Source organism: Bison bison, unplaced genomic scaffold (assembly GCF_000754665.1).
Source record: "Bison bison bison isolate TAMUID 2011002044 unplaced genomic scaffold, Bison_UMD1.0 scf7180017864508, whole genome shotgun sequence".
NCBI lineage: Eukaryota > Metazoa > Chordata > Mammalia > Artiodactyla > Bovidae > Bison > Bison bison.
Window position 1 is genome coordinate 7,013,354 of NW_011495064.1, and position 23,807 is coordinate 7,037,160.

The 23,807-nt window shown below is 50.8% G+C and overlaps 1 protein-coding gene across 1 annotated transcript in view; it reads right to left on the minus strand.

Moving 5' to 3' along the window:
• Positions 1–1,093: 1,093 nt before the first annotated feature.
• Positions 1,094–23,807, minus strand: part of RFX8 (RFX family member 8, lacking RFX DNA binding domain) — a 47,634-nt gene continuing 24,920 nt past the window's right edge. Inside the window, exons 4-11 of the mRNA XM_010829863.1 lie at positions 22,346–22,459; positions 20,670–20,820; positions 18,412–18,470; positions 16,962–17,118; positions 15,550–15,644; positions 10,413–10,527; positions 6,118–6,434; positions 1,094–1,288 (exon numbers count right to left, since the gene is read on the minus strand). Coding sequence (XP_010828165.1) covers positions 1,094–1,288; positions 6,118–6,434; positions 10,413–10,527; positions 15,550–15,644; positions 16,962–17,118; positions 18,412–18,470; positions 20,670–20,820; positions 22,346–22,459 — 1,203 coding nt within the window. The remainder of the gene's footprint in view (positions 1,289–6,117; positions 6,435–10,412; positions 10,528–15,549; positions 15,645–16,961; positions 17,119–18,411; positions 18,471–20,669; positions 20,821–22,345; positions 22,460–23,807) is intronic.

Genomic DNA, 23,807 nt, shown 5'->3' on the forward strand with positions numbered 1-23,807 from the left:
TCCCAGATGGCTTAAGAAATTAGATCACATATTCAATGTAGTAGTAAAGGCTCTAAAACATGATTACTTTTTAAACCATAATGATGAATAATTCTTAATGAATCTAGTGATCTAGAGTTCTGATGTTTCTTTAAAATTCCCAAGCATTTCAAGAAATTTAATTCATTTCTTATGTAATAGGAGATCAATAAAACATTCCCTTATTTCCACTGCTACCAGACATTGTTAAGCATGAATTGTTAAATTCCTTTCAAGTATCATAATCGGTTACATAAAAATGGTCTGGTTTAACAGGGATCTACCTCAGTGTCAGGGTTTTTTGGGATTGTGCTAGAGAGGAACAGAGCATCAGCAGGACATCCACATTTGTGGCAGCCACCGTTGGGTTCATAGTTCTGTATCACTTTAAGAAAAGAGCCATGTGAACGAAGCCAAGGTGGGATCCTTAGCGGGGGTCCCCAAACTTTTTGGCACCAGGGACCAGTTTCTTGGAAGACCATTTTTTCACACACTGGGGGCCTGGGGATGACTGAAGTGCATTACATCCCTCGTGCATTTTATTTCTATTGTTATTGCATCAGCTCCACCTCAGAGCATCAGGCATTAGATCCCGGGGGATGGGGACCCCTGCTATATTGGAGCAGTGAGTAACTCTAACAGCACTATCAAATAATTGAGTTTTTCCCCTCTTCCTCAAGGCCTGAAGGGATCTTTCTACAAACTCTATGTTGATTAGAGTACTCCTGAGGGGACGAAAAATATTATGAGGGGCCTTTGACTGCTTGTACTACTTGCTCTTCTACAAACTTCATCTTTCACTGGAGAATGATCCTTGTTTTTATTACCAACAGGATTTCTCAAATTTCTCTCAAGTCCCCACAGAAATACTGCAAAAGCCCTGAATAAAGGCAACAGAGGCAAAAATTATTCTCCAAATCAATTTATATGATTCATCAAAACCAATTCCTTGAAATACATATAAACAGAAAACAGTGCTACCTCTATCATTTACACAGAATCTTCTTTCTCACCAATACGAAAGTGTTACCATTTACTCTATCCTTAATGAAAAAAATGTATGCTTTCTCAGGTCCTAGTCCAATAAATAATCTCCCGTGTCAGCATTACTTTCCGTAAGATAAACATCCTCAGAGCTTTGGGATACATCTGATATGTGGATCACAAATTTCTGTCCATCTGTCAGGGTTATGAGGGTCTCTTGTCCCAGAGGAAGGGTGAGTTTGATGGTGCTTTCTGTGGCTTTATCCTCCAACAATACCTGGATGAGCTGTTGTGGGGTGGGTGGGGCAGGGAGGTGGTGTTTAGAAGAAAAGATGAAAAGAGAAAGTTACGCTTTTCCATTTCAGGACCCACCATTTGAATTCTGCTAGCACACGCTCATTTCACCCTGGACCTAGTGCAGGGGACCCCGACTTCCCAGGGGAGCACTCAGGGGCTGCTAAAGACTTTGTGGAAGGAATCTCAAACCCAGGATGGCACAAGAGAGGGTGTTGGGGGTTGGCGCAAGAGTGGGAGTGGGTGGCTCCCTTGAGGAAAAGGACGGGGGCACTGCAGGTGTTTGTGAGGCCAGAGAGGGACGACACTGCCCTTAAAGGCACGGGGGAGGGCTTCCCTGGCAGTCCAGGGGTGAAGATCCTGTGTGTCCAATGCAGGAGGTGTGCGTGCGATCCCTGGTTGGGGAACTAGGATCCTTCATGCCATGAAGCTCGGCCAAAAAATTAAAACTTAAAACAGACGCAGAGAGCCTGGATCAGTTGTGAAAATCAGGAGGGAGCCTGTGAAGTGCCCACGGGTCACCTCGCAGCTGTAACGCTCGTCACCTTGGCTGCTTTCCAGATGGATACTGACCCTATGAGCCGACACAGTTGGCTCAAGTTCCCACGCAGACCCTCCCTCCACCACTGGTCAAATAGACCAGTATATAAAGGAGGAAGTCTGTGAAGACTCTCATGGGTTACATTAATACTCTGCTGCTAAGCTGCTTCAGTCGTGTCCGACTCTGTGTGACCCCATGGACTGCAGCCTACGAGGCTCCTCCATCCATGGGATATTCCAGGCAAGAGTACTGGAGTGGGGTGCCATTGCCTTCTCCGTACATTAACACTCTATAGGGTAGTAATTGACATGAGACATTCACAGACTCTGATGTTGGCTCTCAGATAGTCATCAAGTTGCCTGAGCAAACCTTCCTATCAGAGAAACAAGGATAATACGCCACCCTCAGCTCCAAGGTTATTCGAAAGATGGGCAAATCCTCGGATATGATTACTTTCAAACTGACAGAGATGTATTTTCTTGGTCTGATTTCTTCAACAGTGCCCCCTCCATCCCCATAAGCTAGCATATTTTGACAAAGATGTGCAAAAGGTGACTTTGAACGCAAGGTTAATGAAAGTACATATCTCACCCATTCTCCATAAATTCAATGATAACCATCACCAACCAAGGAAAAGATGTTTTTCTTCTCTCAAAACAAAAAAACAAACAAACAAAAAAACAAATACCATCTGTCTTCATCTTTACCTTTTGGCTGAAGTCACTTATTTTTAAATATTTTTGCCTTGCTTTCCTGCTTGAGTATATGACCTAAACTGAAAACTGTGTGTGTGTGTGTGCGCGCACGTGTGCATGCTCAGCTGTGTCTGACTTTGCAACTCCACGGACTGGAGCCCACCAGACGACTCTGTCCATGGGTTTCCCAGGCAAGAATACTGGAACTGGTTGCCAGGTTAAGGAGAATGGCCTTTATTTAATATCAGTATAATTTTCCCTTTATTCTTAAGACATGCCTTGGCATCTTACTATTTTGAGCATCGGGAGAGTGGACAAGAGCGACAGATGGAAGTGGCGGTGGGGATTGCTGACTTGAGTTGCTGCTGTAGATGCAGGGACTGAGCTGAACTGTCCAGGGGGGTCAGCCCCAGGGGTGCAGCTGAACAGGTGTTAGCTCGTGGCAGATGAAAGCAGATGGGACCCCGAGCGTGTGCTTTTTTGTTGAGGACAAGTGCACAGGCTGACTAGTGAGGGCAATGGAAATTAGGCGAGCCTAACTTTTCAGTGTTGGAGTGTCTAAGTCATTATAGCTAAATTGGCAGGCTCGCGCGCGCACAAGCAGGCTTAATTAATCTCTAATGCATATTACCTTGGGTTATCTGACATTTATCTGCTTGTATTGCTTTATTATGTTGTTCAATTATTTAATGTTCTCTCTACTGTTGCCACCAATTAAATATAGGTGGAATACACCCACTGCAATAAACTTCAGAGTGACTAGTGGATTGGGTAGAGAATGTTCTGTAAAGGTGTTCAGATTAGGAGGTTTTGTTGGAGAAATAATAACAATGACTAGGATTATGGGTACTTTTTATGCTTCTAGGAATTTTACAAATAATTAACGTATTTATACCTCATTATAGCCTATGGAATTAGACGTCTTTATTTCCATTTTGTAGAAGAGGAAGCTGAGCAGACAAATAAAGCAACTTGCCCAACGTTCTCAGCTCCTCTGTCCATGGGATTTCCCAGACAAGGATACTGGAGTGGGTTGCCATCTCCTTCTCCAGGGCATCTTCCCGACCCAGGGATCAAACCCATGTCTCCTGCACTGGCAGGGGGACACTGGCAGGGCTCAGTTTACCACTGAGCCACCTAGGAAACCCGCTTAAGTGGAAGACGTGGGATTTGAACCCAAAAAGTTATGTACCAGAACTGCTCACAGTAGGCTACAGATATTTTCCCAAATCATCAGACTTGAACATCCAGCTCAGACACGCATCCTGTTGGGGCTCCCAAGTGACTAGGGTAAGCCCCCCGGACGGGTCCTGTCACCCAGGACAGGATGTGTTCTCCAGAGGGTCAGGAGCCAGGAGAGGGTTCTCTAGGGCACAGTCTGGCCAACCTGTCCCTTCTCCAGACTGAGCTGGGCCTTCTCTCTGCCCATGGCCCTGAATCACCAGCTCAGTGAGTGCAGCCTGAACCGCCTCCATCTGCTCCTTCTCTCAGTGGCCCAGCACCCCTCCCCCCTCACCAGTCCTGATTGGGGGCCAGTCTTTTCCCGTTTCCCGGTCTCCTCTGTCTTGTTGGCTTCATATACACACTCCCAGGGGAGATGAGTTTCTTCTTTACAGATTCACATTAGAGTCTCTAGCACGGAAGCACCGGGTGTTGAATTTACCGTCTCGAGGTCAGCAAATGAACGCCTGATGGAGACAGAGGGCTGGTGACTGTGAGAACTGGCTCTTTGGCTCTGTTTCATTTGTCCAGGCCAGTGGGTGTCTCGTCCAGTCCAGCTCAGTAACAGTCTGCCGAGGTTCTGCGTGCTTGGAATGGGGAAGGGCTGCGGGGCATGGACGGGCATCCCAGATGGCGTGAGCAGTAAAGAACGCACCTGCCAATGCAGGAGACACGAGTTCGATCCCTGGGTCAGGAAGATCCCCTGGAGAAGGAAATGGCAATGGACTCCAGTATTCTTGCCTGCAGAATCCCACGGACAGAGGAGCCTGGCGGGTTACAGTCTATGGGGTCACAAAGAGCTGGACACGACCGAAGCGACTTAGCATGCACGCAGGGCACAGACAGTTCCAGCTGTGACTCAGCCACGTGGCTTTGACCACGTTTCATCCAGGTTGAGGTCACACTCCTGCCTTCAGTGGTCTCCTAAGTAGACTCCTCATCTACTCAGAAGGGGAACTTGTGGATGTGAAAAGAACGCCAGGTAAAGAGGCCAAGCTTCCAAACATGTGTGCAGGAGTTTTAGAAATTACTACTGACAGGTGTTGTCAGGGTTTTTTCCCCCAACCAGCCCACTCCCCTGCCTCGCATCTAGCTGAACTTCCTGCTCAATCTGCCTCCCCTCCCTGGCACTCAAGACCCCATCTCAGATCTCTGTATCCTATGTCCTAGTCTTCTGGGGGCCTGGACCATCCTCCTCCCATCTAGCACTGTAGGAGAAGAATGATGAGATCAAGCAGACCAGGGTGTCAGCCTCTGTTCTGCAGTTTACTTGCTGTGTGACTCTGGGCCTCTGCTTAGCTTTTCTGAGCCTCTGTCTCCTCATCCATGGCATGAAAATGATAAGAACAGATACTGTGCAGGGTTGTATGGCTTTGAGACAATATATATCAAGTGTGCACAGTATATTCGATAAGTAGCCATTCTTACTTTCATTATTTTTTTAATATGTATTTATTTTTTATTTACTTGGCTGCCCCAGGTCTTAGCTGCAGCATGCGGGATCTAGTTCCCTGACTAGGGATCGAACCCCAGCGTCCTGCACTGGGAGTATGGAGTCTTAGCCACTGGACCACCAGAGAAATTGCCTTACTTTTCATTATTTTAATTTTTTGGCCATGCTGCAAGGCTTTCAGAATCCTAATTTCCCCACCAGGGATCAAACCTCAGGCCCTGGGACTGAAAGCGCAGAGTCCTACCCACTGGACTACCAGAGAATTCCTGCAATCCTTATTTTTGTATCTTTCAAGATGGACCCCAATTCTACCCTTTCAAAAATCCTTTGTACTCAGACTGTGCAGTGTTTCCTTTCTTTAAACGCTGCCAGAGGCTTTTTCAGTGTATGTCACTCCTCTTAGCTGTAGTGATCTGCTGCTCAGTGAGTCTGTTCATGCCAGGCAGGCTCTGGGAGGGCCAGGGGAGAGCAGTCCCCATATTGCACAGCTCTCATCAGACCAAGCATGTTTGGGAGCTAAGCAGTGGTCAACAGACACACTGGCAAAATCGCTTATAGCAGAGATGAATCTAGAATCCTGTGTCCTTGTTTGGACAATATATAACCCCCTCTGTGGGTTTCTTAGGGCTTCCCTGGTGGCTCAGATGGTAAAGAATCTGCGTGCAATGTGGGAGACCTGGGTTCAATCCCTGGGTTGGGAAGATCCCCTGGAGTAGGGAATGACAACCCACTCCAGGATTCTTGCCTGAAGAATCCCATGGACAGGGGAGCCTGATGGGCTACAGTCCATGGGATTGCAAAGAGTCAGACACAACTGAGTGACTACGCCCAGCACGTGGGTCTCCTAGCCCTCTGGGTTCTCACTTCCTGAGAACACCGGTGGATGGAAGGCTGGGCCACAGTGTACATACCTTGTTGCCCGTGACGGTGTCTACGAGGAAGCCAGGTACCCTGACCACCACACTGCTCCCCGCCGTGGCACCGGGGCTCTGGCCCTTGCATCTGAGCATCACCCGGGGGGGATCCGCACTCAGGCTTTCATGCTCCTGAGCTGGGGGGCAGTCTGGAGGGTGGTGGGGCTCATGGTCTGGCTGGACAGGAGACTGGTCATCTGGCAGTATCTCCTTGAGACTTCCCACGTTGTCCTCCTCCTCTTCCTCCTCAATGCACGACTGAAGTGTGTGAATCACATATTCCGAAAGCAGCAAGTGAAACAGGTGCCAGGAGCCTACATGAAATAACAACCCCCAGGGAATAAGCACACAGACAGATGGACAGGTAAACGGATCCCCGTGGAACCAACAGCTTTTCCAGGGCTCTCAGCTCCTGTGCACTAGAGCCTCACTCCTTCTGGCAAAGCCTGAGTCCCTGCAGCGTCCATCACCCTCGCAGCATCCCACACCCAGAGGACCCCAGAAGGTGGCTTTAGCACAAGGTGCTCAGTGAGCTGAGTCATGACAGGGAACATCAACACAGCTGCTGTGACATGGGAGGAGGGCCACCCTGCAGAGAAACGGGTGCCCTTCCCGGAGGTGGAGAGAGAGCCCCTTGACCGCCCACTACCTGGCTGCAACTCCTGGGGGGAAACGGGTGAGGGGCACAGGGGCTGTCCTTAGGGAGCTGGTGGGCAAGGGCCAGCTGAGTGGTCTGAATCCCAAGGCCTCTGGCTCCAGAAAACAAAAGGATAATTAACGTTCAGTTGAGAAACGGGGTGGGAGGAGATCTAGCCTAGAACAGTTCTTAAAAGACAATTTTTTAAATTAATCTTTAAAAATCTTTTTTTTATTTTAAATTTACTTATTTTTTAATTGAGGGATAATTGCTTTACAGAATTGTGTTGGTTTCTGCCACATATCAAAAGGTAATTTTTTAATGAAGATAAACCGTGATTCTCACACAGATGTAGAATGGACGCATTTCAAAGATTTTTATGGGACTCAATTCATGAGAGAAATAGCAAGCTGCTGCAACTGATTATAGCACTGGGAGCTCAGCTCGGTGCTCTGTGATGACTTACAGGGGAGGGATGGGGCAGTGGGAGGGAGGCCCAAGAGAAGGGGATATATGTATACATACAGCCGATTCATGTTGTTGTACAGCAGAAACCACCAGTATAATAGTAAAGCAATTATACTCCAATAAAAAATAAATTTAAAAAAGAGAGAATTCAAAGGACTAAGCATACACAGACAGTAAAGCATGCCACTGACATTAATTTACAAAGAGATGCCACACAGCTGTCCTCAGCTGTACCCACCTGACACATGATAGTTTGCATTTCTGGGCAGGAGAATCATATTACCTGTTTGATACAATTTACAAGACTTGTAAAATAACTCAGACCATGAACGATGGCACCAACCCCAGACGGGCGTGTGGACCCTTTCTGTGCAATTCAAAGCTCTGCACAAGGTCCACTCTTTTCTGCTAGGTCTTGGGTGAGAGAGCCTGGTTCTGTGACATGACATGGTCTGGAATAAGTCTGACCCCAAAACAACTCTTCACTTGTTTGACTTTGTGAAACCGCGGTCCATGTGCAGAGAAAGAATGGGTGGTGTGAGTACTCTGATTTCATATGAAGGTCCAAGAAGGTGGAGGGCACCCGCTCTATGAGTTATCAAAGGATGCTGCAGCTTCCAAGCCATCACATTACAGCCCCGACAGTGAGCCCTGGGGAGACTCGGGATGGAGGCAGGGTGTCCACCCCGCGTCTAGTAATCAGCTGCTGCAGCCGCCCCAGCAGCACCCCCTGAGGAGACTCAGGGTGAGAAAACACAGGATAGGGCCCTGGAGAGCCGAGAAGCATATCAAAGGAATGATTTCAGTGAGCCCAGACTCTTGCATCCTCCCACAGACAGAAGAGCACTAAATTCCTTAGGGCTTCCCTGGTGGCTCAGATGGTAAAGAATCTGCCTGCAATGCAGGAGACCCAGCTTCCATTCCTAGGTCTGGAAGATTCCCTGGAAGAGGGCATGGCAACCCACTCCTGTATTCTTGCCTGGAAAATCCCATGGACAGAGGAGCCTGGCGGGCTACAGTCCACGGGGTCTCAAAGAGTCGGGCATGACTGAGGGACTAATACACACACACACACTCCTTAACTTGAGATGTCAGGTTTTCTTTAATTAAAAGCAATCTTTTGATGTTCCCACTACTTGGTCTTTGTTGCAAAAAACTCATGTACATCCTGGCTCCGGCCCTCACCTCTTCAGTCCCTCAGAGCTACCTGAGATGCTGTGTCCTAGGCTTACGTCCTCAGTTTTGTCCATTAAATAAAACATTACTCTTAACTTTCAGCTTGTGCATTTTTTTCAGTCGGCAGTACAAACTGCTGAAAGGGCTGGTTTTCCTTTTGTGGTTGTACCTGAACTCTGCCCTGGAAGAGCACCAACATTAAGCCCGTCATCCTGACCTTCATGGGCAGAGCCTCATGATGAATGGGTGTCACCTGTGTGGCTGCTTACAGCCGAAACCCTCCAAAGAGACCCAGAGTTTGCAGAACGGTCTAGACTGGGGCTTGTCTGCTCTTTGTCCGCTCTTCCTGATCCCCGTACCCGATGCAAGGGCCTCTGGCAGCCCTGGGGCAGGGGTTCCTCACCCTGACTGGTGTGCGAGCTTGTGTGGTAGAGGCTCTGTCTGTTTGTCCATGGCTGTGTGTCCAGTGTCCAGGAAGGAGCCTGGGACTTTACAGGATGCACAGATATCTGCTGAAATGAGTGATCCCCTCCAGGGGGCTGCGGGCCTCAGGGATGACTGTCCCTCCCCATGACTCTCCTGTCCTGTGTGTCAGCACCACAGCTGTGACAGGTGAGACCTCCCCAGAACAGGAAGACCATCCATTTGACAAGAAAGTTTGCAAGACAGACTCTGCTTTATTTTTCCATCTGTACACAGTGGTGTCAGTCATTCAGTCGTATCCAACTCTTTGTAACACCAGGCTCCTCTGTCTATGGGATTCTCCAGGCAAGAATACTGGAGTGGGTAGCCATTCCCTTCTCCAGGGGATCTTCCCGATCCAGGGATTGAATCCAGGTCTGCTGCATGGGCAGGTGAATTCCTTACGGTCTGAGTCACCAGGGAAGCCCACAGGGGGAACTTTATCAATTTTTATTCCTGGAAGTTAAATCCAGGTGCCCCAAAGAACCCATTTTTTCCCTCCATCTCAGTTGGGAGTATAAGAGGGTGCCTGGTTCTTTTCTCAGAATGTCCCAAAGCAGATAATTCAAAAGTCAGAGGAGATTTCCTGCATATCTGACAATGACAGCAGGGGAATGATAAAAGAAACTTCCACATATTGAACTCTAGAGGAGGCATCTGGCTTTATACATGAGGGAACTTGACTCTGATGCTAACGAAAATAGTATCAAGTTTGTGGCCTATCAACCCTACACAGGTCTTCTGCTTTGACTGTTAGAGAAAAGGACATATTGACAAGAAGTAAAGAACGTCCATGTTGAAAACAAAGATTAAATGCCTCCCTTCTGGGGACACCAACGCTGGTCCTCCTTAATGATAAGACTCCGCTTCCAGGTGCCAAGGCCATGCTGACTTGCTGTGTGCGTGCTGGTCTCTCTCTTTTTTTAAACACTGAGGAAATGACTTGCTTAATATTCTTTGTTCTGACAAGATATGAAACTGTGCTGCTCTCCAGAGCATCCAGAGCAGCTTCTCAGGGTCATCTGGAGAGCGGGCTTGTGGGCCAGACCTAGTGCGTGTGTGTTAAGTTGCTTCACTCATGTCTGACTCTCTGCGACCCCATGGACTGTAGCCCGCCAGGCTCCTCTGTCCATGGGATTCTCCAGGCAAGAATACTGGAGTGGGTTGCCACGCCCTCCCCCCGGGGATCTTCCTGACCTAGGGATTGAACCCACAACTCCTGCATTGACAGGAGCATTGTTTACCAGCAGGGCTACCTGCGAGGGCTGGTCCTTAGTCTGGCTCAAGTAAAACTTTGTTCTTATTTTTGATTGTTTACTGATTATTTTCATGGACAGGAGAGTGAGGCAGGGTCCAGCCATTTGATGAATCATCGTGGTGTTGTTAGAAAAAGATTAGCATGGTTTTGTGTGATTCTCTGTGTCCGCGTTGTATTTTACATAGAAAGGCGAGAAGATGGTGAGTGGGTTCACAGAGCCATATGGGAAGCACTTAGCTGTAACCACACCTGTGGCAGGTAGACTGCACAGCACTGCGTTCTCAGACTTACCGAAGCTGTCTCTATGACAGAGGGTCATGGCTTTGCTCACTGCCGTGAGGAGGAAATTCCACCTCAGCTGGAAGCTGGCGGCCAATTGGAGAAATTCCTCTTTGCTTCTGCTTGGCTGTTACATTTTAGAAAGAAAAAAAAAAATGCTGGGGTTTATGATAAAAATTGAGGCGAGCATGTTGTCAAAGTCGCCCACGGTGGGTGCAGACACTGATGTGGCCAAAGTGGAAGAGGAGGCGGGAAGGGCAGGGTGGGAGGCTCAGGCCTGGTCTCTCGCCATCCCTTGTCGGGGGTGATTCCTGGCAAGACCTTTTGAAGTGCGGGGAGAGAAGGCAGGAGGTGGGAGAGGGGCCTACTTCTTTTTTTAATCCCCACAATTTTTTAAAAAGAGGTCACTTGTGAGGACCCCTTCAGAGTGACCCCTGCAGGGCAGTCCCACTGAGGCCCCCTTGGCAGTTGCCATCGGGGACATCGGGGGCTAATTTATACTTGGCAAGTCTGATGCTGTGATAAAGGGGCCCAGAATCCCACAGTGATGGGAGGAAGGGGGCCGATTTTGGAAAGCACCAAGCTGGCTGCTGCACTGGGTGAATTATCGAGGCCCGGAAGGTCCACCTGTGTGGTCATCCGATGGCCTGAGTGGCACTAAACTGGGTGCTGGGGGATGCTGTATGTGCAGACCAAGGAACTCCCCAGCCAGACCGACAGTAAGCAGCCTTGGGTTGCACTTCTGGTGAATTACAAACTGACAGAGCCGCAGGAGCTCCCCCACACAGGCTGGGGTGAACCCCCTGAACCTCCCCTGCGTGGGGACCACCCACAGCCTCAACCACAGTCTCAACCACAGTCTCCAAGGAAGAGAGTGGTGACTGGCCAGGAATAAAGAGGTGCCTTTCCATCTCTGCTTAGCTTCAGCCCCCACCGAGAACCCCCAAAGGACCACTTGGGGCTCTGGGTGGGTGTGGACCTGTAACCAAGCAAGACCCTATGGGGGGGGCCTCCCTGGGACAGGCACCCCCCACCCCCATATCCTCTGCTGGGGCTCCTCGCTGAAGTACCCAGATGATAGCATCTTCTGTATTTTTCCTGAGTTTTTCCAATGCTAAACATCACCAACAAGTGGAAGAAACTACTTAATGATCAGGAGCACACAGCCCGCAGGCCTTCCAGTGTCTAAGGATCAGTAACGTTAACTGCCCTGTTATCTCAACATCAACAAATCAGAGAACTGTGCAAAGCTAATCACACACCCCGAGACCCTCCCCCACCTGGCCCTTGAAAATGCTTTGCTGAAAGCCTCTGGGGAGTTTTGAGCATAAGCCCCTTGTTCTCCTTGTATGGCCCTGCAATAAACCTTTCTCTGCTCCAACCTCTGACCTTCTAGTCTGTTCGGCTTCTCAGTGCATCCTGAACACGAACCTGGGTTTGGTAACAGACTTGCCTTAGCAGGGGCATCCTCTCCGCATGCCTCTGGACCTCCTGGATAGGGGGTTTCTTGGGAGGACCCCTGCTGGGGTTCAGCACACACAAAGATGTGCCTAAACCACCCAGAGAAGGCGCAGTGGGCGATCTCAGCCCAATCCCCGAGCTTTCCCCCTCTTGCCAGTAGCATGACGCCTTGGGTTCCCACGTTTAGAAATTCCTCTTGGGCCCAAACTGCACGAGAACTGGGGGAACCAAATGAAACACAACACAGCTGAGCGTCTCCCTGTGTTCCAGATGCTAACAACTTGAGATGATTAGTCATCTTGGACATGCCGGAGGCTTCACATTTTAACAGCCTGAGTATTTTATTGACAGTAGTCTTTTTTTTTTTTTTTATCAGACAAGCTGTTTTAGAAAAACAACCCCATCAAATGCAGGCAGACACAAAACCACCGCTTTCCTGAGATGTCTCATTCATGAGGGCTGTGGGGGTGAGGGTGGACACACCATGTCACATGGGCTCGGACGCAGGCTGGGCCTGTGCTGCTGCGGGGTTAGGACTGGTACCCGTGGTCTCAGTGGGCTCAGCTGGGGTACAGCTAGGCTGCGTGAGTGCCCTAACCGAGGACCAGAGGACAGAGAGCTTCACCCTGTTGAACAAATCGGAGCCTCCACAGCTATGCAACTGCGCACGTGACCTCTGGCACACGCGAACTTTGCCAAGGACCAAGGAGGAGAAATCAAAGCCACGCGGCAGGGCTTCCCTGATGGCTCAGTGGTAAAGAACCACCTGCCAACCTAGACGCTGGTTCGATCCCCGATCCGGGAAGACCCACGTGCTGTGGAGCAGCTAAGCTCATGTGCCACAACTACTGAGCCAGAGTTCTAGAATCTGGGAGCCATAACTACTGAGCCCACGTGCTGCAAGTGTCGAAGCCTGTGCACCCCAGAGCCAGTGCTCTGCTACAGGAGAAGCCACCGCAACTCAAGAGTCAGCCCCGTTCACTGCAGCTAGAGAGAAGCCCACGGAGCAAGAAGACCCAGCCAAAAATAAACAGATAAATAAAATGATAAAAAAAAAAAACCACACAGAATCTGAAAAGATTATTTCTAAGAAGCAAAGAATGAGAATAGACACCTGCCAAGGCTTAGAACCCAGCTGTCAAGCTCCTCCCTGGGCTTTCTGGGGGAGGGAGGAATTGGGAAGACCTGTTGTTGGAGACTGCTGGAGGAAACTCGAGTCACATTCTGGTTCCAGGCCCTCCAGGGCTCTTTGGTGCAGAGATGTCTCCCCTCTTCCCTAGACTGGTCCCCCGCTTTCCCTATGCCCACTCCGCTCCTGCCGACCTCTCTCAGGAATGCTGCCTCCCTTTCTCAGCTTAATTTACTCTTACCTGCCCTTCACCTCCCAGTCAAGCCCATTCCCAGATGCCTTAGCTTTCAAAGGGTGGTGTCTTCAAGGGCAGAAGGCGTTTGGGGTCCACTGGGGCCTGGTGCTGGGGTTCCCCCAATAGCATCATCAGCTCCGACAGGGTGACTGGAAGCAGCCTTTGGCAGGAGGTGCTCTTTGGAGGAGGCCCCTTCCATTCTGTCATTAACCTCAAACCAGGCACCACCCCCCACCACCTCCCCGGCTCTGCCCTGTGCATTTCCTGCCCAAGTACACCTTTCAGGCCGTTTGATCATGCAATGCTTTGCCTGACCTATTGCTTCTTCCCGCAGATTAAAGAAGTAGAAATGAAGAGTAAGAATCAACAGATGACCAGATCTCTTTCCCAGCTTCCCCTTTAGTAATCTCCTGAACAAACTGTGTGAACAAGAGAGCATCTAAAGAGAAGGAAATGGTAACCAACTCCAGTATTCTTGCCTGGAGAATCACACGGACAGGGGAGGCTGGCAGCCTACAGTCTGCTACTGCTGCTGCTAAGTCACGTCAGTCGTGTCCGACTCTGTGTGACCCCATAGACGGCAGCCCACCAGGCTCCCCCGTGCCTGGGATTCTCCAGGCAAGAACACTGGAGTGGGGTGCCATTTCATTCTCTAACGCGTGAAAGTGAAGTTGCTCAGTCGTGTCCGACTCAGCGACCCCATGGACTGAAGCCTACCAGGCTCCTCCGTCCATGGGATTTTCCAGGCAAGAGTACTGGAGTGGGTTGCCATTGCCTTCTCCAGCCTACAGTCTAAGGGGTTGCAAAAAGTCGGACACAACTGAAGCACACATGCAGACATGACAAAAAAAATAAAAAGAGAGAGAGAGAGACTGCCAGGAGTGGACGAGCCTGGACACAAGCCTGCATGCAGTGGAGGATGGCGAGGACCCTTCCCTCCTCTTCTCAGTGATTAACTGAGATCACTTCCCCGTTTCCCTTTAAAGATGTTCAGGGCCAAGCAGAATCTCTAGAGGTAGTTTTGGGGACACCAAGTTTCATCATCTCAATCCAGATTGCAAGCATTCTGATCAAAACCAATTTTCTTGTCTACCAACATGTGCTTCACTCCAGTATTGATTTTTGAGCAGTGAGCGGCTGAACCTGATTCAGTAATGTGACTTTCTGATACTGTTGATGATGACAATCAAGCCAAAGGGTGTACTGAACCCAAGTGACGTGTCTGTCAGGAGGACCAAACCCACCCACATCCAAAACCAATTCATCCTGGCTTTCATGAACCCAAGCCTGACACTTTCCTGGGACCGTATGTAAAACCCCCATACGAGCACCGTTCTCCCTGAGAAATGGGGTATCTCCTGGCACATCAGTAAACAAGGACGTCACAGTCATCAGTGATCCCAGCCCTCCAAATGCGAATTCCTGAGCCCTCAGGGCACCAAGGGAGGAAAAGAATAGCTGCAATCTGGCACCCACAGGCTGCGGCCATTCCCTACGGTGAGCCCGGAGGATCTCTGGGTGTGAAAAACACAGGATTCTGGCCCCAGATGGCTGAGATGCATATGAAAGGAATGACTTCAGAGAGCCCAGACTCCTGCATCTTCCACACACAGAAAAGCACTAGATTGCTTAACTTGGGATATCTGGTTTTAATTCACAAAATGCTTTTGATGTTCAGACTACCTGCCCTTTCTTTGTTGCAAATTTCTATATAACCTGACTCTTCCCTCTGCCTCCTTGCAGCAGTTCTCTCAGGGTCATTTGAGACGCTGTCTCCCAGGCTTCAAGTCCTAAAAACTTCCGCTGAATTAAACATAACTCTCAACTTTTAGGTTGTAACTTTATTTTTAAGTCAATATCCCTCAATGGACAAACCTATCTCCCTCCTAAACACTCCTGCTTGGTGTTCACACACTCACAAGGGCAAACGTGCTCACACTTACCTGCCTACACCCACCCACACACATGCTCATCCATGCACACATGTGGCACTTGCAAGCAAACACACACACTTGTATGATGTACAAGCCTCCGAGATACCACTTCCCCATCCTGAAGTACCATCCCCACCATGACACACTTTTGTCCAGAGCCCCAGAGAAAACCCTTTCCCTCTGCACCAGGTCCTGAGCACTCAGTGCTATAATGTAGCTAGAATGACCAACACGTGCTTCTTTTCTTTTTCTTTTTTTTTTACTGATCTCTGAAGTGACACACCATCACTTCTGGCTTATCCTACTGTTACACAGACCCTGGTTGGCAAGATATGGGAGGAGATCACACACCTGCTTCTTTTCTTTAAAAAAAAATATATGTTTTTGTACCTGGAAGACAAATTCTTGGAGATTCGAAGACAGACAATTCATGAATACACTGAGATCTGTTGATGTCCCCAGCAAAGAAATTAAACTGCTCAAACCTATCAACAGACAAAACAAACCAAAAGATGGTGAGCCATGCGGCAGAATTCCCCAGTAGGTATTTGTATACCAGGTAACCTAGGGGACCACATCCTCACAGCAGTTCAAAGGCATCCCCTGGGGCCTCACACTCATTGTGAACACAAAGGCTGCCTTCTTGGGTGGGATGTGTCACCCCAGGTCGTCTGGTTCAGAGCTCTGTGCTTTTGCCTTCCAGTGACCCCCTCTGCTCCTTGTTGAAATGGGAAGAAAGATTTTGAAATCATAACTACACCTTGTAATTACGCAGAACCCGGCTCCAAGTGAGCTCACTGCATGATACAGACATGACCTCACCCATCCCCGCTGTTTTTATAAAGGGGATGAAGGACATCAAAGCCGCTGAGGGATGTTAGGTGCCTTGCCGGGGGCTGTGGACTCTGTCAGCACAGACCTGAGGGGTGGAGGCTGGGAAGTGATGGGGGGACCGGGGCCCCCCCACCTGTGCAGGCAGCAGTGGGGGAGAGAGGGCATAAGGACAGCCTTTGGTCCCCCCAGCTGAGTGCCACCACACGCCAGGAAGATTTGGAAAACCCAGTGGACTGCCTCGGCCCTGGCAGAGGCACCGCCAGGCTCCATCCGGAAGTATTTCCAGGCACGTCTTGAGCATTCACCTGTTAGGCTGTCTCCCTGCCAGACCTTTGCCCCCTTGGAGAGACACACAAGGAGGCCCTGGAAGGCTGGCAGGCACTTGGGGGAGGCTGGCAGGCACTCACACCTCCTGGGTCTCTCTGAGCTTGGGCTGAGGTTGAGAGCAAGGTTTGGGGAGTCACCTGGGATTTCTAGCAGAGTTAGTGGCCTGGGAGGCGGGGTTTCCGTAGCCCTGAGGTCTACTGGGTTTGGTGTATGCTTTTCAGATGCTGGTTTGGTTGGAGGGGAGTCTCCTGGGGGAGGATCTGGGACTTGGGACAGCCAGGTAGTGGGGAGCAGGGAGATCTTCAAGGGACAGACAAGTGGTAGGGGAGGGGCTACTTATCAAGGACTGTTGTTGTTCAGTTGCTAGGTCACGTCCGACTCTTCGCAACCCCATGAACTGTAAGCCCGCCAGGCTCCTCTGTCCATGGGATTTCCCAGCCAAGAATACTGGAGTGGGTTGCCATTTCCTTCTCCAGGAGATATTCCTGACCCAGGAATTGAACCCGTGTCTCCTGCATTGGCAGACGGATTCTTTACCACTGAGCCACCAGGGAAGGATCAGATTCATTTACTGGGGATGGCCATGCCAGCCCCGATCATATACCAAACACTGCCCAAAGCAGAGGCTGAAGGAGGATTACATTTCATCTCTGTGTTCTCTCCCAGGACATCAGCGCCGCTCAGGTCCCTGGGCAGGACTTTCTGGGAACTATCCAAAACGCCCTGATGGAAGATGGTGCATAGATCCGACTTCAGGACGCTGACCCTCCTGCTGTTTCTCAGCACCATCCTCATGGTCTGAAGACAAAGGACACACACAACACTTACTGAAATCTCATCATCTTACTGTGGCCTGATGCCCCCCCCTCCAAATTACCATGATTGTGTAGTTATCAAAGAGAAAGAAAACTGGATTGGGGGTATTGCCCACTAAAATGGAATCCCAGCTGACAATGAAAATGTCTAAATTTCCCACATTCTATAACTGCCTTTCTGAAATGCAGCATTTAGAACACTTCTGCTTGGGGGCAGGTGGGTGTGGGGTCTCAGGGCCTGTGGCGCCTCCTCTCCCAGCTCCTTATCCTCTGTGCCCCCAGCAAGGAGCCTGAATGCTCCAGAGAGAGAACCAGTGGGTGACTCGGGGTCTACAAGGCAAGTGTGTTTCTGGAAAAGCAAAAGGTGGGTGGACTCTACAGGGTGGCCGAGGGGACTCAGAAGCCATGTCTTTTCTTCCCCTGGGAGCCCTGGGCAGTGAATTTGGCCTCCAGTGTCCAAGGGGATCTTCCCTGGTGGCTCAGCAGTAAAGAATCAGCCTGCAGATGCAGGAGACGCAGGAGATATGGGTTCAATCCCTGCGTCAGGAAGATCCCCTGGAGAGGCGAATGGAAACCCACTCCAGTACTCTTGCCTGGAGGATCGCATGGACAGAGGAACCTGGCGGGCTACAGTCCATGCAGTCACAGAGTCAGACACGAATGAGCACACACATGTACACCCAAGGGGACAATCCAATCCCTTCCACACTCAGGGTCTGTAGGACGGGAGGTGGGTCACCCGTATCCCAGCCCCAGGAGCAGGCGCTACGGTCACTTCAGTTTTATGGAGAGGAAACCGGCCCTTGGGTGCTAAGTAAACCCCCAGGGCAATACTGAAGGGCTGGCTCCGAGCAGGGCTGGCTCTGGAGCCTGAGGTGGCTGCTGCAGGCGGGTCAGGATGGAGGCTGTGCTGCAAAGTCATGGCCATCAGCCCTCGAGCACAGAAGGGGGAACCAGCTGGAGGAGCTGGGTCTGGGGGAGAAGTTCTGAGCTGGGAGGATGGAGACTGTCAGAGGCGGGCCTGGCTGGACGCCTCCCTGTCCGGGGCTGCTTTCGGGCAGAGGACGGTCCCAGGCTCTGTCCCCATCTGCTGCCATGGGATTTCAGCACAGAGTCCAGAACCTTTTCCCTGGCCCCTCTCCTCCCCTCCTCTAACAGTGAAGCTGTGTGGTCACTCAAGACAGAGAAGGTCAGAGCCCAGAACCTGGTGGCCCCAACACACACCTGGGTGGGTGGGGGGCCAGGACAGGGCCCGGGGGACACTCAGGAAACCTACCTTCGCCATGTTGGAAAGGTATGTCTTTCTTCTTAGCCTTTTGACAAACACAGTAACCTCTGTCAAGAACAATACAAATGGCCATTACTGATCCTATGACTTCAAGTTCACATGACTGACTGGAGGGGTGGGGGGAAGGGAGCAGGCAGGGAGAGGAGGCGCACACAGGTGGTGCCCACAGCTGGCACACCTGTCTGCCCAGAATGGCACAGCCGCCGGCCTGCCCCACACAGCCAGGCCCCCAGTACCCTTGCCTCCCTTGCCTTTTCCCACATGGCTCTAGATCCTCCGGGGCAAGGTGACTAACCCCCTCCCCCGCCCAATGCTAGAAAAATGGTGTCAGCAGCACCTGCCTCGTGGGCTCTGTACAGGTGACCATTTTGCCCAGGAACTCTGAGTTCCTCCAGCTTCCACATCTTTGCATGCTCTCCTTGGGAAATGACCAGAAATGCGAAAATGAGAGAGGGGGACGCCCTCCTGGATGGGCTCATTCACTCATTTCATTCATGTGTTCATTCATGGGGATACTCCCTCCAGTGCCTGCACGGCTGGAGGAAGGAGAGGGACCTCCACTGTCCAGGGGCTCCGGCTAGGGACGGGTCACCAAGGCACAGTCTCCCACCAGCAGGGCAAGCGCTCCCGGCAACATGAGCCATAGGGAGAAAGGAGCGAAGGCTTCTTGGGGCAGAAAGTGTCAGGAGCGGCTCCACCTGAAAGTGGATCTTCAGTCTGGGTCTTAACACGTAAGTAGGAGTTGGCCAGGCAAGGGGTTGGGGAAGGCCGATGGGGTACAAACAGCAGCAGGAACAAGGGCTTCTTGGGCACAACCAGTCAGGAGTCTCTGGGGAGCGCCAGTGGGTGCTGGAGGTCCCTGGGGGCAGGTGGGCGGGGATGGGTCAGAGGTCAAGCAGTGAAGAAGCGTGGCCCACCCACACAACAGGGACATGGTGATCACACAACCTGGGCCTGTGAGTTTCCAAGTGGGTCAAAGAGGGATCAACATAGCCACAGGTGCTGGGGTGATGGGAGGGGAGGGCTGTGTGACCAAGGAGAGTGAGGCTGAAGGCAGAACCATCAGTGTGGAAGCTACTGAAGAGCCTGGGGAGGGGAAGGGATGAGAGCCGGAGGGCAGGATGAGAGCAGGTGGGGAAGGGGCCACGGAAAACTGGACCCCTGTCCTAGGTCCCCTTTCCAAGCACGCACCAGACCTCACGGTTCTCTCTGGGGGACCCTTCCTGGCACATTCCTGACTGGTGATCACACACCCTGGGCCTGGGAGTTTCCAAATGGGTCAAACAGGGATCAATGCAGCCAGGGGCGCTGGGGGTGCCAGGGATTGAAGATAAGGCATGGCCCATTCTGTGGGCCCTCGGGGGAGATGGCACACACAGGGTGCCAGGGAGGCGGACTTGCAGGGCGGAGGGGAATAGGTGGGGAGGGCTGGGTGCCGGGAGAGGCCTGAGCTGCCCAGGAAGGGTGGTGCTGGGCGGGGAGAGCTAGAGGCGATGATGGAGAACCTCACAAAGGCAGGAGCGGGAAACAAGGGTATTTTCAGGACCGTAAAAGACACTGTCCGTCCAGTGGGCGTGTGCTGGAGTTTATGAGGACCACGGCGTCAGAGGGACACCAACAGTCAGCTTCAGGAAGGCCTGGAGCGGCCGCTGCAGGCTTGAGCAGACCAACAGCCTCCTGTGTTCACACTCCACGTGGGTGTGAATGTCCGGAGGCCTGGAGTGTGGGCAAGTTGGGCCTTGGGAGGAATTTCTAAGGAGGGAGCGATACTCTTGGAGCCTCGTGGGGCCTGAGCAGAGCACAGAGGGTCCAGGACCCTTGTTGGCCCTGCTTGGGTGGGCAGTGAGCCAAGGATGGCAGAGCTGGTTGGCCTCTCCCTTGCCTTTTCTACCTCCCCACCCCCTTGGCCCTGCTTGGGGAATCGGCAAGAGGGTGTGGATGGATCAACACACGCCTCCCTTATGGGCATTAAAGGAAAAGCTGAGAAAGCCGAAGCGGCCAGGACTTGTGGACTGCAGTTCAGTGCACGAAGGCAAAGAGACACCAGAGGGGAGAGGGGTCTTCCCTGGCAGTCCAGTGAGTAAGACTTCATGCTTCCACTGCAGGGGGTGTGGGTTTGATTCCTGGCTGGGGAACTAAGATCCTATATGCCTCAGGCTGCAGTAAAGGGGAGACGACCTACCCCACGTGCAAAGTTAGATGCTGCACCTGCATTCACAGAACCCACGTTCTCCATGGAAACCCACCTTTGAGTTTGGAGATCTGTAAGAGGGCTGGAAAGCCCTCCAGAGCAGAGAGGAGCCACAGCTTGAATTTCTTACTAAACAACCGGACAGATTTCAAATACTGAATAGAAACATCTTCCAAAAAGTCATGGAGGAGAACGTCCTCAATTCCCTACAACAGAAATGACAAGACAGATGGCCGCCAGCCAGTGCGGGCAGCCTCCGGTCACAAGAGGCCGGGGGTCACGCGAGCCACAGCCCGAGAGAGGGGCCCCCACCCAGCTAAGGACACAGCCACCACGGAGTCTTGGCTGCTGCCCCCTGGGCAGGACAGCAGGCTGCAGAGGCTGGAATCAGAACTCTTCCAAAGATTTCAAAATATTGAGGACAGATTCACAAGTGTACACAACATGAATGTTGGCTGAGACTGGTTTTGGTTTTGAGGTCAAACCAAAATACTTAAGGGCTGAACCCAGCCTCAAGTTTTCAACCTTTATGTTAAAAATTTTAGAAGCCCGATATTTTTTTTTCCCTAAAAAAAAAAATATAAAATAAAAGGTAAAAGTTCATGACAAGCTTAAGGAAAGCACATTTCACTCCAGAAATTACATATAATTGACTCCCAAACCACAATTAATCATTCTAGACACAGAGTCCAAAAAACAAACCTACAAACCCCAGAAGCTGTGTACAATCCAAAGCAACGGCTCCAATTACCTATTTTTAAAAGTCCTCTTCTGTTGAAACATCAGAGTAAGGACTCTGACTCAATTCGGCCGGTCACCCTGTGTCTGTCCCTCTTTCTAATTTGTCCCTCTTTCTCTCTAGTGTCATCGGATCTCTCAGTCCAACCTTCCTCTCCTGTCACCTTGACTGTGGCGAAGCCTTCTCCCCACCCTCTGCTCCAATAATATGGCATCAATGTCACTGCCAACCCACCGTCTCCTCAGGAAGTCCCAAGTCCCCCACAGGGCAAGTGAGGCAGTAAGTCCGGTCACTGCGGCCTTCCCGCCCTGTGACACCTGTGACCACTCTCTGCCTCTGCCTGCCCCACGTGTTCCTGCCTGCACGTGTGTTCTCCTCCGTTTTGAGTCCGTAGAATTTCCCCTTTCCTGCGAGACTTGCCAGCAACATGGCCTCCTCTGGGAAGCCCTCTCCAGGCATCTCTGTTCTTCCTTTGAGCGCCCAGAACAGTGCAATCACACTGTGTTCCAGAACTTTCCAGACTGTATCACACTCACTGGCTTTTTCTCTACACGAGGTCACTTGGATTCTCAGTGAATTCAGAAAGGAAAACTGAGTCTGAGGAAAAGATCTAAGGCTCCTGGTCCACTGGCTCCACCACTGATTTCTCAGAAGATCTGAGATCCATGGACACCCCAGAGTGTGAGGGCTGTGGCTCTAACCCCAGTGTGTGCATGCTAAGTCGCTTCAGTCATGTCTAACTTTTCTGCAACTCCATGGACTGTAGCCCGCCAGGCTTCTCTGTCCATGGAATTTTTCAGGCAAGAGTACTGGAGTGGGCTGCTATTTCCTTCTCCAGGAGATCTTCCTGAACCCAGGGATCAACCCCACCTCTCCTGCGTCTCCCGCACTGGCAGGCGGGTTTGTACCAGCAGCACCACCTGGGAAGCCCCCAGCACGGGGTCCCAACTTCTGGACAGGACACAAGCCAGCACCTGGAAGGAACAGCCTACCTTGTACAGCTGCACGTCGTAGCACTTAAGGAGCCGGCACACGTCGGGCAGCGACAGGAGCATCACTGTGTCTTGCTGCAGAGACTTCCAGAAGGACATCAGCAAGTCCTCCACCTGACGTGAGGGACAGAACATAGCTCTGAGCCCTGCTTTTGTGCCTGGTGAGACCAGTCCCCCACAGGCAGTTCATCAACCCTGAACGGTAACTGGATGAATTTCATTCCAACCCATGGAAAGCTTTGCCTGTCGGCTTTTCCAAGCTGTATTTAATGTATCGTATTTTACTTTTAAAAATGTTTATCTAAGTAAGTAAATCTCATTATTTATTAATAAATAAATGCTTTATAAATGATATTTATTAATAAATAATAAATTTATCTATAATATAACTAAGACCTGCTCCAGGTCTCAGTTGTGGCACACAGGATCTTTCAGCTGCAGCATATGAACTCTTAGGGCTTCCTGGTGGCTCAGATGTTAGAGAATCCCCTACAGTGCAGCAGACCCAAGTTCAATTCCTGGGTCTGGAAGGTCCGCTGGAGAAGGGAATGGCAACCCACTCCAGTATTCTTGCCTGGAGAATCCCACAGACAGAGGAGCCTGGCGGGCTACAGCCCATGGGGTCTCGAAGGGTCAGACATGACCGAGCGACTAACACTTTCACTTTCATGCGAACTCTTAGTGTGCCTTGTGGGATCTAGCTCCCTGACCAGGGATGGAACCCAGGCCCCCCGCCTGGGGAGCACAGAGTCTGCCACTGGAGCACTAAGGAAGGTCTCCCAAGCTGTATTTTAGAAGTGATTTTACATCCATCAGAGGGCACCTGCTGGGTGGGTGGAAGACTGGTCCTGAGGCAGTTTTCTAGAATGAAGGCTGATTATGATAACAAGGGGGCTCTACTGATTACAGTAGGACGAAGATCGGGCCCTGGGGCACAAACCAGAGTTCAGAATGCATTTTCAGTGACTGACTGACCCCTTCAATTATTTTCAGCTCAAGAAGACATGTAACCATATATAACCGAAGATATATTGCCTCCTCCTTGACATCACGTTGGAATTCACCTTCGACAGTTCAGTTCAGTTCAGTCACTCAGTCGTGTCCAACTCTTTGCAGACTGCAGCACGCCAGGCTTCCCTGTCCATCACCAACTCCTGGAGCTTACTCAAACTCATCTCCATAGAGTCGGTGATGCCATTCAACCATCTCATCCTCTGTCGTCCCCTTCTCCTCCTGCCTTCAATCTTTCCCAGATTCAGGGTCTTTTCAAATGACTTAGCTCTTTGCATCAGGTGGCCAAAGTATTGGAGTTTCAGCTTTAGCATCAGTCCTTCTGATGAATATTCAGGACTTATTTCCATCAGGATGGACTGGTTGGATCTCCTTGTTGTCCAAGGGACTCTCAAGAGTCTTTTCCAACACCACAGTTTAAAAGCATCAATTTTTTGGCACTCAGCTTTCT